Source organism: Mustelus asterias, chromosome 24 (genome assembly GCF_964213995.1).
Source record: "Mustelus asterias chromosome 24, sMusAst1.hap1.1, whole genome shotgun sequence".
NCBI lineage: Eukaryota > Metazoa > Chordata > Chondrichthyes > Carcharhiniformes > Triakidae > Mustelus > Mustelus asterias.
In genome coordinates, this window is record NC_135824.1 from 58,031,479 (window position 1) to 58,047,861 (window position 16,383).

The window sequence follows — 16,383 nt, forward strand, 5'->3', positions numbered from 1 at the left end:
GAATCTGTGGAATTCATTGCCACAGAGGAGGCCGGGTCATTGAGTGTATTTAAGACAGAGATAGGTTCTCAATTGATAAGGGGATCCAACGTTACGGGGAAAAAGCAGGAGAATGAGGTCGAGAAACACCATGGGGAACCTGTGGATGTGGTGTATCTGGATTTCCAGAAGGCATTTGACAAGGTGCCGCACCAAAGACTGCTACATAAGATAAAGGTGCACAGTGTTACGGGCAATGTATTAGCATGGATAGAGGATTGGTTAACTAACACAAAACAGAGTGGGGGTAAATGGGTGTTTTTCTGGTTGACGATCAGTGACTAGTGGTGTGCCTCAGGGATCAGTGTTGGGACCATAATTGTTTACGATTTACATAGATGATTTGAAGTTGGGGACCAAGTGTAGTGTGTCAAAATTCGCAGATGACACTAAGATGGGTGGCAGAGCAAAGTGTGCAAAGGGATGTAGATAGTCGAAGTGAGTGAGCGAGGGTCTGGCAGATGGAGTACATTGTTGGTAAATGTGAGGTCATCCATTTTGGTAGTAATAACAGAAAAATGGACTATTATTTAAATGGTGAAAAATACTGTGCAGAGGGACCTGGGTGTCCTTGTGCAGGAATCTCAAGGAGTTGGTTTGCAGGTAATTTAGAAGGCAAATAGAATTTTGTCCTTCATTGCTGGAGGGATGGAGTTTAAAAACAGCGAGGTTATGTTGCAGCTGTATAAAGTGCTGGTGAGGCCACACCTAGAGTACTGTGTACAGTTTTGGTCTCCTTACTTGAGAAAGGATATATTGGCACTGGAGGGGGTGTAGAGGAGATTCACTAGGTTGATTCCGGAGTTGAGAGGATTGGCTTATGAGGAGAGATTGAATAGACTGGGGCTATACTCATTGGAATTCAGAAGAATGAGGGGAGATCTTATAGAAACATATAAGATTATGAAGGGAATAGATAAGATAGAAACAGGGAAGTTGTTTCCACTGGCGGGTGAAACTAGAACTAAGGGGCAGAGCCTCAAAATAAGGGGGAGCAGATTTAGGACTGAGTTGAGGAGGAACGTCTTCACCCAAGGGGTTGTGAATCTGTGGAATACCCTGCCCAGTGAAGCAGTTGAGGCTACCTCATTGAATGTTTTTAAGGCAAGGATAGATAAATTTGTGAACAGTAAAGGAATTAAGGGTTATGGTGAGCGGGCGGGTAAGTGGAGCTGAGTCCACAAAAAGATCAGCCATGACCTTATTGAATGGTGGAGCAGGCTCGAGGGGCCAAATTCTGCTCCGATACCTTCTGGTCTTATCAAAATCCACAAATTCTATCTCTCTTAGAGATCACTAGGCATTAATGAGGAATAAAACACTGCCTGACTCACCCCTCCCTGGTCGAGATCAGCAATGTGTAGAAAAACAAACCAGTTTTCGTTAAAAAGTCATTAGGTGCTAGATATCATCAACTAGTGGCAAGTGCATGAGAGGGAAGGATATGAACAGGACCACCACACAGATGGATTTTCAAATCGGATGCAGTGCCGTCGGAGAGCTATTTATTTATTTTTTATGGAAAGGAGGGGGGATTGACCATAAATTGAACGGTAAACCGATCAGCCTGACTAGAGAATTGTAAAATCCACCTCCAGCTTCTCATCGCTTTGACATGATTAAAAAAAAGGGTGGAGATCTCCAGGTGAAAGGCACTCTCTAAGAATATATTTGTCATGGTCCAATATGGGCGGCAGAGTGGTTAGCACTGCTGCCTCACAGCGCCAGGATCCCAGGTTCGATTCCCGGTTTGGGTCACTGTCTGTGTGGAGTCTGCACGTTCTCCCTGTGTCTGCATGGGTTTCCTCCGGGTGCTCCGGTTTCCTCCCACAGTCCGAAAGACGTGCTATCTCGGTGCATTGGCCGTGCTAAATTCTCCCTCAGTGTTACCCGAACAGGCGCCGGAGTGTGGCGACTAGTTGATTTTCACAATAACTTCATTGCAGTGTTAATGTAAGCCTACTTGTGACACTAAATAAACAAACTTCACTTTTAGATAAGCAATTTGCAAGGGTTAAAAGCAGGACTATTTTGATCAGTTAACGTACCTTTCCCATGGAAGTAATCCTGATAATATCTGGCTCCCCGATCCACGTGCTCGATGCTGAAGTGTTTGAGTCTTTCCTGGCGGAGCTGCCTTTCCTTGGGAACCTCCAGCTCGGAAATACTGGCATTCGTGCAGTACGGGTTCCAAACCAGCTTTGGAAACCCACCTTCACAGTCGAGGCCCAGCCCTGCAGTGACGCTCGCCTTCGACAAGCTGATATTGCGCTCGCTGCTTCCACCCGTTTCGTTGCGGAAATGAGGGCAGTTCAGGAGCAGGTCATTGCAGTTGCTGTCACCTAGATCGGGCTCCAGATTCTCTTTGCCGCTCACCTCCTCAGTGCTGCTGAAGTTCGAATCCAGGCTTGCCAGAGCGAGAGACCGAGACACAGCAAGTGAAGCAGCTGATGCAGCTGAGGCACCGGTTGTGGTGTTCCTCCTGTGAGGCACATAGTTTCTGTTGCTCACCACTTCGTTGAGGTCAAACAGTATACTCTGCACATCAAAATGCCCAAAGCTCTTCTGACAAATCCACGGTTTAGTGCTATCCTGGGACCTACTGTCTTCATGGTCTGAGCTGGACCTCCCTGACTCGTGCTCACTTTTGCTGCTGCGCAGTTTCTTCAAGATAGATTCCCCACTTTCGCTCCGAGACTGCTTTTTGCGCGATTTCTCTCGATCTTTGTACACACTCTTCGGCTCGTCCCTCTGAGATGATTCACTTCGACTGTCATCAGTCTTGCTGCCACCCGCAAGGTTAAGATTGGAGGCCATGCTCACATCAGCTCGAAGGAGCTTCTTCAGGCTCTCTGGCGCCGAGCTCCGCTGATCAATCTTCTCGTTTTTGAACTCTTTCAGCATATCGAAGAAGCTTTCAGATGACACTCCGTGAACATCGATGGACGAAGTGCTGCCGTATTCCCTTAAGGGTAGCATTCCACTTCCTTTAAGCTCGAACGCTCCTTCTGCATCATGTTCGTTGAGCGTAATCTCACTGTTACTTCGAACCCTCAGGGGAACAAACATTTTGGCTGGAGACCTGGGCCAATCACCTTGGAACTCCACTTCTTTTGACTTTCGAGGTATATGGTGCAAGCCTCGGGCCCGAGTAGCATTTTCATAGTTGGGGCAGTACTGCCCACTATGAAAACCTCCAAATTCAGCGTCCACCATGGGTCGGTCCAAGTCCCTCGCAGGACTTAACGCAGCATCTTTCATTACATCCCGCTTCGGAGGCCAGTCGGCGATTCGAGCCCGGACTCCCATTTTTGGCATGGCAGGGGTAGAACTTGCACGGGGCACACTTTCCCCTGCGGAGCACACGTTCCCATTCTGAACTCTGAATGGAGATGCATAGTAGTCACACGCGTTCGTACCTGCGAGAATGTCCACTCCACCTACGACAATGCCACCAACCTCCACCGTTTCATTTTGAACAGGCCGGTAGCTTGTCATAGTCTATTAACACTCTGGCTCGCTGGAAGTAACAGAAAGGCCCCAGTCATTTCTTTCACTGCTGGAAGATGCTCATTCAAGCTTAAAACACAAGTAATTCCAACAAGCAGTAATGTAATTAAGCAGCAGCTCTGCAATCTGGATCTGAAGTTACTTTTTATAATTCCATGTTGCCCACATGCCGAATTCTTTTGCAGCATTAAAAAACAAACACCCAGAATCGGAATAACCGTAGTTGGAGGCTCAGTAATCCCAAATATACGCCTCGAGTGTTTCACCACTTTTACAGAAGTGTTGCGTTTGATTCTTTAACCAGATGGTGATCACAGTCATCCTGCAAAGAGAACAGATAATATAAATTACTGATGTACGCTTAGAATCATATAGTGCAAGAGGTCATTCAGCCCATCGAGTCTGCACCAATCCCACCCAGGCCCTAGTCCCATAGCCCCTCATTCACCCTGCTAATCCCCCTGACATTAGGGTCAATTTAGCACGGCCAATGCACCTAACCCGCACCTCTTTGGAGTGTGGGAGGAGACCGGAGCACCCGGAGGAAACCCACGCGGACACGGGGAGAATGTGCAGACTCCACGCAGACAGTGACTCGAGGCCGGAATCGAACCCGGGTCCCTGGCGCAGAGAGGCAGCAGTGCCAACCACTGTGCCCCCCCCGATATTATAGAAGACTCAAAAATCCGACACTAAAAAAATCTTTCCAATTCACTGCACTGTTTATTCACATTGAGAAATGATGTGGAGATGCCGGCGTTGGCCTGGGGTGGGCACAGTAATAGGTCTCACAAAAGCAGGTGAAAGTCCAGCAGGCTTTTCTGGTAGCACGAGCTTTTGGAGCGCTGCTCCTTCATCAGGTGAGTGGACTGGTGTTGAGAGACTTCTTACATTGAGAAATGGCCAGGGAAATCTGGGGAAGGGAACATTTACCATCCAAAGAGTAGTCAGCTCATGAGAAGTTGCCAATGAAGCCCAACGTGCATGGATAGGAGTTCAGGTTTGAGAGATAAAAGGTGGAAGCAATGAGTAGACCGGTTGATCCATCAAAACTGAGTGGTTTCAGCCTTTGCCGGCCCTAAAGATTCTTATTCGCAAATTAATTACTCAGAGATGCTCAGTAGGTTACCACACAGATAGATAGAATCATAGAAACCCTACAGTACAGAAAGAGGCCATTCTGCCCATCGAGTCTGCACCGACCACAATCCCACCCAGGCCCTACCCCCATATCCCTACATAATTACCCACTAATCCCTCTAACCTACACATCTCAGGACACTAAGGGGCAATTTAAGCATGGCCAATCAACCTAACCCGCACATCATCTAAAGTAATGTAGGAAATTGAAAAGACCATTTTGCCCCAGTGTTTAAGGATGTCATTCCCACATTTGTTTAGTTGGAGCTGAAATGTTGACCCACTGTCTTAACATTTTTACGTCCCTGTATATTGATCTTCACAACTCTTCCTAAACAGTTACCCGAATCCTCTCCTTATTGCCGGTGCATAGATATCATAGAAATCATAGAAACCCTACAGTACAGAAAGGGGCCATTCGGCCCATCGAGTTTGCACCGACCACAATCCCACCCAGGCCCTTCCCCCATATCCCTACGTATTTTACCCGCTAATCCACGCATCCCAGGACACTAAGGGGCAATTTTTTAGCATGGCTAATCAACCTAACCCGCACATCTTTGGACTGTGGGAGGAAACCGGAGCACCCGGAGGAAACCCACGCAGACACGAGGAGAATGTGCAAACATCCACACAGACAGTGACCCGAGCCGGGAATCGATCCCAGGTCCCTGGAGCTGTGAAGCAGCAGTGTTAACCACTGTGCTACCGTGCCGATATCAAAATTATTCCATGTTCCAGAATGACCTTGCTGTTCCTTACTTCTGTAACTCTTGAGTTCTGGTACATGTGCACAAAACCCTTCTATTTATCACCATTCTCCCATGCTGGAGGCCTACCTGACCCCTAATTGCCCTCGAGGTGGTGGTGATCAGCTGTCTTCTTGGACCTCTGCAACCCATGTGGTGTAGGTACACCCACAGAGCTGTTAGGGAGGGAGTTCCTGGATTTTAACCCAACAACAGCATTGTACCACTGTCCTTTCACCAAGTCGAGATGCTGTGCGCCTTGGAGGGGAACTGGTAGACGGTGGTGTTCCCATGCACCTGCAGCCCTTGTCCTCCTAGGTGGCAGTGGCTGTCGAAGGAACTTGGGCAAATTGCTGCAGTGCATCTCAGAGGGTGTACACTGCTGCCTCTGTGAAACAGTGGAATGACAATGTTTACGGTAGTGGATGAAGCCCCGGTCAAGCAGGCTGCTCAGATAGAGTTGAGCTTCTTGAAATGTTTTTGGGTCTTATCAGCAGGATTTGTCAGTGTTATTGACAGTGAGAGGATAGCTTCTCAAGGGCAGTACTGGCTGGGAACCTCTAGATTCAGACTCCACTGTTCCCTTTGGGAGTTGAAAGAGCCATTAATTTCATGGCTCTTATAACAAGTGGAGAGTATTCCATCACACTCCTCGACTGGTGCTTTGTAGAACGTGAAAGGGAATCAGGAAGTGAATTATTCACCGCACAATTCCCAGCCTCTGAGCTGCTCTTACAACCACGGTATTTATGGTAACTCTAGGACGTCAATGGTAACCCGAGGACATTAATGGTGAGGATTCAATGATGGTAGTATTGTTGAACATCAGGGAAGATCTCCTCATTGGAGGCAGACATTGCCTGGTAGCTGAGCTTACAGGTGACTAACCCTCCACTGAGCAAACACCCAGTTACTTTTGTTAAATGTTTTCTTAAAGGCAAATTTATGAGCAAAGCTTGGGCAGGTGTTGGTGGTACGAGAATAGGCTTTTGCAATAATAGTGCCCAGCTGTTTGCAAGACTATAATAATGAAAGAGTAGGTACTTCTTTATTGTACAAACATATTTAACATCAACCAGTTGCATTTCTACTGAATGCATCATTACACCGCACCGTCACGGTGGCACAGTGGTTAGCACTGCTGCCTCACAGCACCAGGGACCCGGGTTCGATTCTGGCCTTAGGGAGAATGTGCAGACTCCGCACAGACACCCGTGTCTGCGTGGGTTTCCTCCGGGTGCTCCGGTTTCCTCCCACAGTCTGAAAGCTGTGCTGGTTAGGGTGCATTGGAAGGAGCGACACTCCAAAAGCTTGTGCTACAAATAAACCTGTTGGACTTTAACCTGGTGTTGAGAGACTTCTTAGGGTGCATTAGCCATGCTCAACTCTCCCTCAGTGTACCCAAACAGGCACCGGAGTGTGGCGACGAGGGGATTTTCACACTAACTTCATTGCAGTGTTAATGTAAGCCTACTTGTGAGGAATAAAATAAATTAAAAACATATAATATATTTTCCTTCATTTCCTATTCTGTGCTAGTGCTGTAATGCTAGTGTTGAAAATGGGGCCTTTTGTTGATAATTCTTTGGAAACAGGCAAGAAAGACAACCCAAAAAGGCAGTTGTGTGGTTATGGAGAGCGGCTGGGGAAATGGCCTTTTGATGGAGTCGAACTGCACAAGCAGATAAACATCAGGGTAATATAGAAATGACTCAAGTAGCAGTAACATTTGTCTAATACAGTATGCTTCACTTAATTCATTCTAATAATGGCTCTTTCAGTTCCCAAAGGGAACAGTGCAGTGTGAATCCGGAGATATCGTACTGCGGGTACTACCCATGATAAACGATTCTCTCGCTATCAATGACACTGACAAATTTTAAACTGCTGACCTCAAGACCCAACGGCATTGAGGATCCAGGAAAATACAGGATATGAGCAGGCAACGATTGGGGACTTCCTGCAGTTGGCAGCTCTGTGCACACATTTAATCCTTTCATGACTGGAGCGCACAGAGCCAGTTCCCTCGTCTAATCTCCAGCGTGTGTAGCACAAACATTGGCTGAAAAATTAACTCATCTATTTGGAAATGAATGTAATTGAATTCTTCATTGTGTGACGCTAGTGCACCTTTATGAGCTTTTTTTTTAAAGACCATATTCTCTGTCGCTCTCACTGCTGCCGAGTTGACCATAAGAATCCTTTTATTGCTGCTTCAATGGTTTCAGTGGGGTGTTTATTTTTTACTCTGGGTACTTTTTTGACCCTGCATTGATAGGAGGAAAACTGGTTGCTCTTTTGTTTGCAGTTTTAAGCTGCTATTTGTGTTCAGTTTTAGAAGGAACACCAAGTGGCAAAGAAGTCTCTCACTGGGTTTTGGAAGCTCTGCTGGTTAGCAAGCCTTCTTGCTTTTCTGCAGTAGGAAATCTGCTGTTGGTGGTTTGATCAGAGTCTCTCCCTAGTGTTCTGGGAAGCTGTTTTGACTTTAAACTGTTCTGGGTGCCATCAAAAGAACTGCAGCATTCATCCAAAGGACTCAGCTCCAGTATCACACGAGCATTGGTCTTGCATTATTGTAGCTGTTTAGTGTGCAACTGGTAACAGCTTTCTTACTATGCATGTTAACTATATTCTTAAATAAACTGTGTTTGGTAAAAGCTCCCTAGTGGGTCATTTGAATCATACCTGAAGTGAAACCCATCATGCTTATCCTTGCCAAATCCAAGCTGCAAAACTTATGATCCAGGTGGGCTCCATAAAACACTTTGGAGTTCCTGAACTGAACCATAACAATTATACACATTATTGAGCTTCTATTTGTCACAGTAATGTTTGAATTGGGCAATGCAAACACTCCATCCTCGCAAGCAGACTTCAAGAGGATTAGAGCAGAAGTGACAGTAAATTGCCAAGTAAAATCAGTGGCACACAGACACGGTGGTCTCTGAGCAATGCTCTCCTGAAACAAAATTAACACGGCTGAGTGAGTGCCTTGGGTTAAGTCCAACATTATAAACCAGGGGCTTTCTGCCTAACGTCCACAGAAGTATCAGAGGTTGGAAACTAAAGGATACACCATTTTTAGAATGCGACAAGCAATTCTGCAAAGCGCCAAATTATCTTGTGCCCTGATCAGACTGTAGTATTTTTCAAAGCATAACTTGTGACGTCATACACAATGTTGCATAGAAACACGGCATACACAAAACCGATGGACAGGAAAAGACCAACTGGTTCATCAAGCCTGCCCACATGCTAACAGTCAGAGCATCGTGACTAAACACTTCCTCCCCACCTCTCCCAAGTGTAACCTCCAGGGAGAGTTACTAAAAAAAGCATGAGTGTAAACAATGACATCAATCAGGAAAAGAAAAAAAAAAGGAGAAACTGAGGAGCGGGGGAGAAAAGAGAATGCTTTAGGGAAAAGTCTGAAGGAAATGTTCCAGAAAAAAAAGTGACAAGACAGGAGGCGTAGGGGAGAGGTGTGGAGTCCGAGACCAGAGCAAGTAAAGATACAGCAGTTGGAGAAAGCAGGAACAGGAGCCCACACGTGACAAGGGTCCTGGCCAGAAATGACTGGAAGAGATCGGAGAGGTCAGGACGAAACGAGGCAACATACTAAACACAACCGAGTGACATTTAAGTAACTCAAACATAGAAACCCTACAGTGCAGAAAGAGGCCATTTGGCCCATCGAGTCTGCACCGACCACAATCCCATCCAGGCCCTACCCCCATATCCCTACATATTTACCCACTAATCCCCTTAACCTACACATCTCAGGACACTAAGGGGCAATTTTTAGCATGGCCAATCAACCTAATCCACACATCTTTGGACTGTGGGAGGAAACCGGAGGACTCTGAGGAAACCCACGCAGACACGAGGAGAACGTGCAAACTCCACACAGACAGTGACCCAAGCCGGGAATCGAACCCAGGTCCCTGGAGCTGTGAAGCAGCAGTGCTAACCACTGCGCTACCGTGAAGTATAAATTAACTTGTTTTTAAACAAAGCCCAGAATTCTAGTGTCCCGCAAATTGGTTTCCTGATCTGTCTGCTACAAGGAGAGGGGGTAAATGGCATGGAGACCACCCCCAACATTCATCCAATCTAACAACAGAAGAGGAATAAAAACACATTCAAACAAAAATAAAAGCAAGTCCTAAAGTTTACTGCCTACACAATTTCTCTTGACTGTCTTATTGAGCTGCAGCAGAATCGATTGAGAGAAGATCTGTTTGGAGATTGTTATTGAGGTGCTAACTGAGCAGGGTACAAGAACTTCTCAAAGCCTGGGCTCAGTGTAACTGAGGAATAACCAAACTGTCAATTACATACCACACTACCAGCCTAGCTGTCGGGCGGAGTTTACATTCGTAATACCGCAATTGTAAACCAAAGGCTAGAATTCTTCCAAATGCACTCAGTGGCATGTGCTGCAATAAATCTAGCATCCATTCACACTCCCCTGAAGTGCTCTCGGAATGTATCACTAAGAGATGGCCAGCCTTTGAAACACACACGTTATTTGGAAGGCAAGAAGCAGTTGAAGGAATGGGTATCTTGGGGGCGACACAGTGGCAAGCACTGCTGCCTCACAGCGCCAGGGATCCGGTTTCAATTCCCGGCTTGGGTCACTGTCTGTGTGGAGTTTGCACATTCTCCCCATGTCTGCACGGGTTTCCTCCGAGTGCTCCGGTTTCCTCCCACAGTCCAAAGACGTGTGGGTTAGGTTGATTGGCCATGCTAAGTTAACTCTAGTGTCAGGGGGACTAGCAGGGTAAATGTGTGGGGTTACAGAGATAGGATTGTTGTCAGTGTGGGCTCGATGGGCCAAATGGCCTCCTTCTGTACTGTAGGGATTCTATGATACGATCCTCTGGATGCCAGAATGTACAGATCCAGCATGTAATAAAAAAGGCAAATGGGATGTTAGCATTTATTGCAAAAGGGCTGGAGTATAAAAGTAGAGGTGTTGCAATTGTATAGGGTGTTGGTGAGACCACATCTGGAGTCTCGCGTCCATTTTTGGTTTCCTCATTGGAGGAAGGAAATGGTGGCATTGGAGGTTAACCAGATTGATTCTGGGGTGAAAGGGTTGACGTGTGAGGAGAGATTAAACAGTTTGGGCTTATATTCACTGGAGTTTAGAAGGATGAGGGGGGGATCTGATCGAGGTGTATAAAATTTTAAAAGGGATCGATAAAGTAAAGGTAGACCAAATGTTGCCTCTAATGGGGCAATCTCGAACAAGAGATCACAGGTATAGGTCGAGAGGCGGTAGATGTAAAACTGAGATGAGGAGGAACTACTTCTCGCAGAGAGTGGTGAATTTGTGGAACTCGCTGCCCCATAGCACGGTGGAGTCTGAATCATTGAATGGTTTCAAGAAGGGGATAGATATATCTCTAATTAAAAAAAGGATAAGGGGATATGGGGAACAGGTGGGGAGGTGGATTTGATTCCAGGGAGAGATCAGCCATGATCTGATCGGAGCAGACTCGAAGGGCTAAATTTGCCGACTTCTGCTCCGAATTCCGATGTTTCTAACAGGCTGGAATACCCAGATCAGGCAGGGTCATTTTAGATTTGATTTATTGTCACATGTATTAGTATACAGTGAAAAGTCTTGTTTCTTGCGTACTGTACAGACAAAGCATACCGTTCATAGAGAAGGAAAGGAGAGAGTGCAGAATGTAGTGTTACAGTCATAGCTAGGGTGTAGAGAAAGATCAACTTAATGCGAGTTAAGTCCATTCAAAAGTCTGACAGCAGCAGCGAAGAAGCTGTTTTTGAGTCGGTTGGATCTGTGGAAAGACGTGGAGTTAATGTGACTGGCACAATGACCTTTCATCAGAGCTTATGTTAGAAATCTAAGAGCTTTTAAGTCAGTGCTTCCACCATCTTGAAAATGCTTACATTTCGGTCGTTCTCCAGTTCTGATGAAAGGTCATCTCGAACTGAATGGCTAACTCTGTTTCCCCTCCATGGATGCTGCCTGACCTGCTGAGTATTTCCAGTATCTGTAGTTTTTTTGCATTAGGCTTCAGCGTCAATATTGCAAGTAACACACGTACGAGCTCTTTACTCCTGTGCGACCCTGTTTAATGATTAGGTATTTTCGGTATCATGAGGAAGCTCAACCACTGCAAAGGACTTATTGTGATACCATCAACCGGAGCCAACACTGTGGGATCCAGAACCAAAGAGAGATAACGCTGGAAAATCTCAGCAGGTCTGGCAGCATCTGTAAGGAGAGAAAAGAGCTGACGTTTCGAGTCCAGGTGACCCTTTGTCAAAGCTAAAAGGCATAGAAAGTGGGAGAAGATCAGTACTTCTTCAGGGTAGGCATTCCTGGAAGAGAAGTGGCGGTGGGTTAAACACGGGACAAAAGCAAATTACTGCGGATGCTGGAATCTGAAACCAAAAGAGAAAACGCTGGAAAATCTCAGGAGGTCTGGCAGCATCTGGGATCCATTTCTCTCTCTGCAAAAAGATCCTGAATGAAGCACGTTAGGAAAAGTTCAATTCAGTTTCCCATGGGCAAAAGCCCAATCCCAAACAGCCACAATTATTGGGATAGTGCGCATGGGAATTGCAATAGCGCATTTGGAGCTGTCAGCTGAAATATCATCAAGCATCCGACTAATGCGCTAACTGAATCAGGATTTGAGAGAATCAGTGAAGAATGTTCAGCCCCAATAAATCTGCCAAGTGTCAGCAGTGGAATACAAAAATCCAATACGCGCACAATGCAATTACTGAAAGTATGCAAACAGAGCCACAGGAGTTTGAGCGAGCCAGAAATTAAATGCATCACTAAGTATCGTGCTGTGTGCAGTCCCAGAGCTTTGCACACATTGGAGGAAACCCTCTGCTGCATTACAGCAGCAAACACGTTTTCCCCGGTGAAGACTTTTCAAATTGGTTACCGTTTACAGTGATAACCAGATTCCCCTCGGTCCTCCCCCCCCCCCCCCGCCCCGCCACACCCACATCCCTTTCCCCACACACCCTGGTCACGTCCCACATCTCCCACCGCCCCCCCCCTCTGTGCCACATGGAACATAGTTATCTTATCAATGGCACCTGCAATTACTACGCTGGCCAAAATAACCACTCTCACAGGTGGTTCCCTGGTTCCCAAATGCAACTGGATCATATGCGGGTGAAGCATGGGTTGAAGGTGCCACGTATAGCCCGGACCCTCTGATAAAATGGAAGTTAAGTGAAGAGACAGAGCAGCGGCAACGTTAACACTAATTCACGACCAGGTTTTGTATCAATCCAAGGCAATCCAAACTATGACACTGGCTTCATGGATGGGTGGGCGGCAGATATTAGTTGTCACTTGAATGTCTGAATCTGCAGAACTAATTCCAGCTTGGTGTCATAAAATTAATATAAAAACAACGAACGAACGTGGGCACCAAAAAAAAGGGACGCTACAACATGACACTGCAGTGAACAACCCTAAATTGAATTCAGTGCTTACACCACAGACATAAATCCAATTAAAAACACGTAAGCCAGGGGACATGTTGGGGATCCTGGGATGCAGGGCTTAACGAGCATATGTGCCAAACATAATTTAATCTGCCACTCAATAGAATTTCTTGCAGCGCAGCAACTGGTCTCCAGCCCAACAGGCCCACGCCAGAATTAAGCCGCACCGGAGTCTCCTCCCGCCCGATTCACCTAACTTGAATCAACATAAGCGCTGGGAAGGCGGGGGTCTGCTACATTATACCCAGGAGCTTTTGCAGGGGTCATTGTGACTTCGGCAGAAACCCAGTTTATCCAGGATTTTTGGTCAACCTTTCGTTGAAGTGAGGTGGTCGATTCAGAAAGCCCCAACAAAATCCCCCTCGGGACACGAAGTGTACTATCGGGAAGCACATTTCTGTCAGAAAGGGCAAGTTCTTTCACAAGCCATTCCACCTGGGAATACAGCAGTCTTTTTAAAAAACTGAAAAGTTTGTGTCACAATTGCAAGTTTCTTCTTGCTGTTTCTGACTAGGATGTGAACCACCCAGCCACACATTTGTCTTATTGTCTCGGCACTGATTTTGGTAATCCGACTTTCCCACAACTGTGAAGCAATGCCTGGTGCTGACAGATCTCTGGCGATCGGAGGTGGTGCAGTGTTATCTTTCTGGTGCAGGCCAGTGCAGACCTGCTTCTAATGTTGGACAATGTGAGTCAATGGACTTCGTCGGTTCAAGTTTGAAGGGGAGACAATGTGTCGTGCCAAATCTCAACTATTTACACAGGAATAAAAATCAATGGCTTTTGTCTTTTTGTTGGAGTTAAAACTGAAGCCCAATTCATTGGGATGGCAGCTCCACACAAACTCTGGTAAAGCTTCTAAAATAATTAGAATCCCTCCAGTGCCATTCAGCCCATCGAGTTTGCACTGACAACAATCCCATCTAGGCCCTATCCCTGTAACCCCACATATTTACCCTGCTAGTCCCCCTGACACTGAGGGCAATTTAGCATGGCCAATACACCGAACCCGCACGTCTTTGGAGTATGGGAAGAAACCGGAGCACCCGGAGGAACCCCACGCAGACACGGGGAGAAAGTTAAAACTCCACACAGAGAGACAGCCAAGGCCGGAATGAAACCTGGCTTCCTGTCGCTGTGAGGCAGCAGTGCTAACCACTGTGCCGCCATTGTAACTAAAAAAGGCAGTGTAGATTGCAACTGGCATTTATTCCAACTTTCTCCTTCCACTGGTACATCAAACTCGGGTGCAGAGTTTTACACAGCTTCTATATCTTGATAGTAACTATGGTTTAGTTACATACATGAGCCCAGCAGTGACTATTACAATAGCACTACACAGAAAATCAGCCAATCGAGCGTGTGCGGGATTGAGTAATCTAATTAGTCTCGCTCTCCCCCACATCACCGCAATCATCGGAGTATCGGAGTATCGAGTATAAAAGTTGGAGTGTTATGGTAAGGTTATATAAGGCATTGGTGAGGCCGAGTTTGGAGTATTGTGTACAGTTTTGGTCACCTAGTTACAGGAAGGATGCAAATAAGATTGAAAGAGTGCAGAGAAGGTTCACAAGGATGTTGCTGGGACTTGAGAAGCTGAGTTACAGAGAGAGATTGAATAGGTTGGGACTTTATTCCCTGGAGCGTAGAAGATTGAGGAGAGATTTGATAGAGGTGTATAAGATTTTGATGGGTATAGATAGAGTGAATGCAAGCAGGCTTTTTCCACTGAGGCTAGGGGAGAAAAAAACCAGAGGGCATGGGTTAAGGGTGAAAGGAGAAAAGTTTAAAGGGAATATTAGGGGGGGCTTCTTCACGCAGAGAGTGGTGGGAGTGTGGAATGAGCTGCCGGATAAAGTGGTAAATGTGGGGTCACTTTAAACATTTAAGAAAAACTTGGATGGGTTCATGGATGAGAGGGGTGTGGAGGGATATGGTCCAAGTGCAGGTCAGTGGGACTAGGCATAAAATGGTTCGGCACAGACAAGAAGGGCCAAAAGGCCTGTTTCTGAGCTGTAATTTTCTATGGTTCTAATGTTTTCTCCTGCGACCATTCCTCCAATTCCACTTTCTACCATTGATTCTGGATCCACCATCCTACCCATTATCTGGCTGTTCAACCATGGAGGTCATCACAGTCAAGATCAACGTTCTCAACAATGACCAACAACACATCTGCACATTCCAGCTGGAGAGCTATCAAGAACAGGAATTCCGATGAAAACTTTGCCTCTGGCACACAGACGAACTGGGGATTTAACTTTGCAGCCCAGTTGCCAGAGACTAACTTTCCTGCCGTCAGTCCAATTCCGTGGCATATTTGCGGACAGAACAGAAACTTGATTAGCAGTAAATTATTTTTTGGAATAAGACATAGGAGCAGAATTAGGCCACTCAGCCCATCGAGTCTGCTCTGCCATTCAATCATGGCTGATATTTTTCTCATCCCCATTCTCCTGCCTTTTCCCCATAATCCCTGATCCCCTTGGGGAACATCCTGCTAAGGACGAAGCCAGCTTGCAGGATGAGGACTGCGAATAGCTTGACATGAACTTAACAGCTGGAAAATGGTCATGTCCGTTTCTCTGGAAAGAAAGGGTTTCCACACCAACACAGTAAACAGTACCCATCTTTCAGGGTAAACCTTTTTCTACCAGTCGCATGTATTCAGCCACAACTTTTGTACCACTATAATTAAATTAAACCTCAATTGTCTGTATATGATACGAGGTACACCAGCATGAGATTGTCATCGACTTCAGGACGCAGAAAGGAGAACACGCCCCTGTCTACATCAATGGGGATGAAGTAGAAAGGGTCGAGAGCTTCAAGTTTTTAGGTGTCCAGATCACCAACAACCTGTCCTGGTCCCCTCCATGCCGACACTAGTTAAGAAAGCCCCACCAACGCCTCTACTTTCTCAGAAGACTAAGGAGTTCCGGCATGTCAGCTACGACTCTCACCAACTTTTACAGATGCACCATAGAAAGCATTCTTTCTGGTTGTATCACAGCTTGGTATGGCTCCTGCTCTGCCCAAGACCACAAGGAACTACAAAAGGTCGTGAATGTAGCCCAATCCATCACTCAAACCAGCCTCCCATCCATTGACTCTGTCTAGACTTCTCGCTGCCTCGGCAAAGCAGCCAGCATAATTAAGGATCCCACGCACCCCGGACATTCTTTCTTCCACCTTCTTCCTTCAGGAGAAAGATACAAAAGTCTGAGGTCACGTACCAACTGACTCAAGAACAGCTTCTTCCCTGCTGCTGTCAGACATTTGAATGGACCTACCTTGTATTAAGAGTTGATCTTTCTCTGCACCCTAGCTATTCTCTCCTTTCCTTCTCTATGAATGGTATGCTTTGTCTGTATAGCGCGCAAGAAACAATTTTCACTGTATGTTAATACATGTGACAATAATAAATCAAATC

At 46.2% G+C, this 16,383-nt stretch overlaps 1 protein-coding gene across 3 annotated transcripts in view; it reads right to left on the reverse strand.

The window, feature by feature from the left end:
• The window catches only part of sipa1l3 (signal-induced proliferation-associated 1 like 3), a 254,121-nt gene that overhangs the window by 111,757 nt on the left and 125,981 nt on the right, over positions 1-16,383 (reverse strand). For all 3 annotated transcript variants that reach the window (XM_078241797.1, XM_078241799.1, XM_078241798.1), the window contains exon 3: positions 2,088-3,871. In XM_078241797.1, the coding sequence (XP_078097923.1) occupies positions 2,088-3,537 (1,450 nt within the window). In that variant the 5' untranslated portion in view covers positions 3,538-3,871. The remainder of the gene's footprint in view (positions 1-2,087; positions 3,872-16,383) is intronic.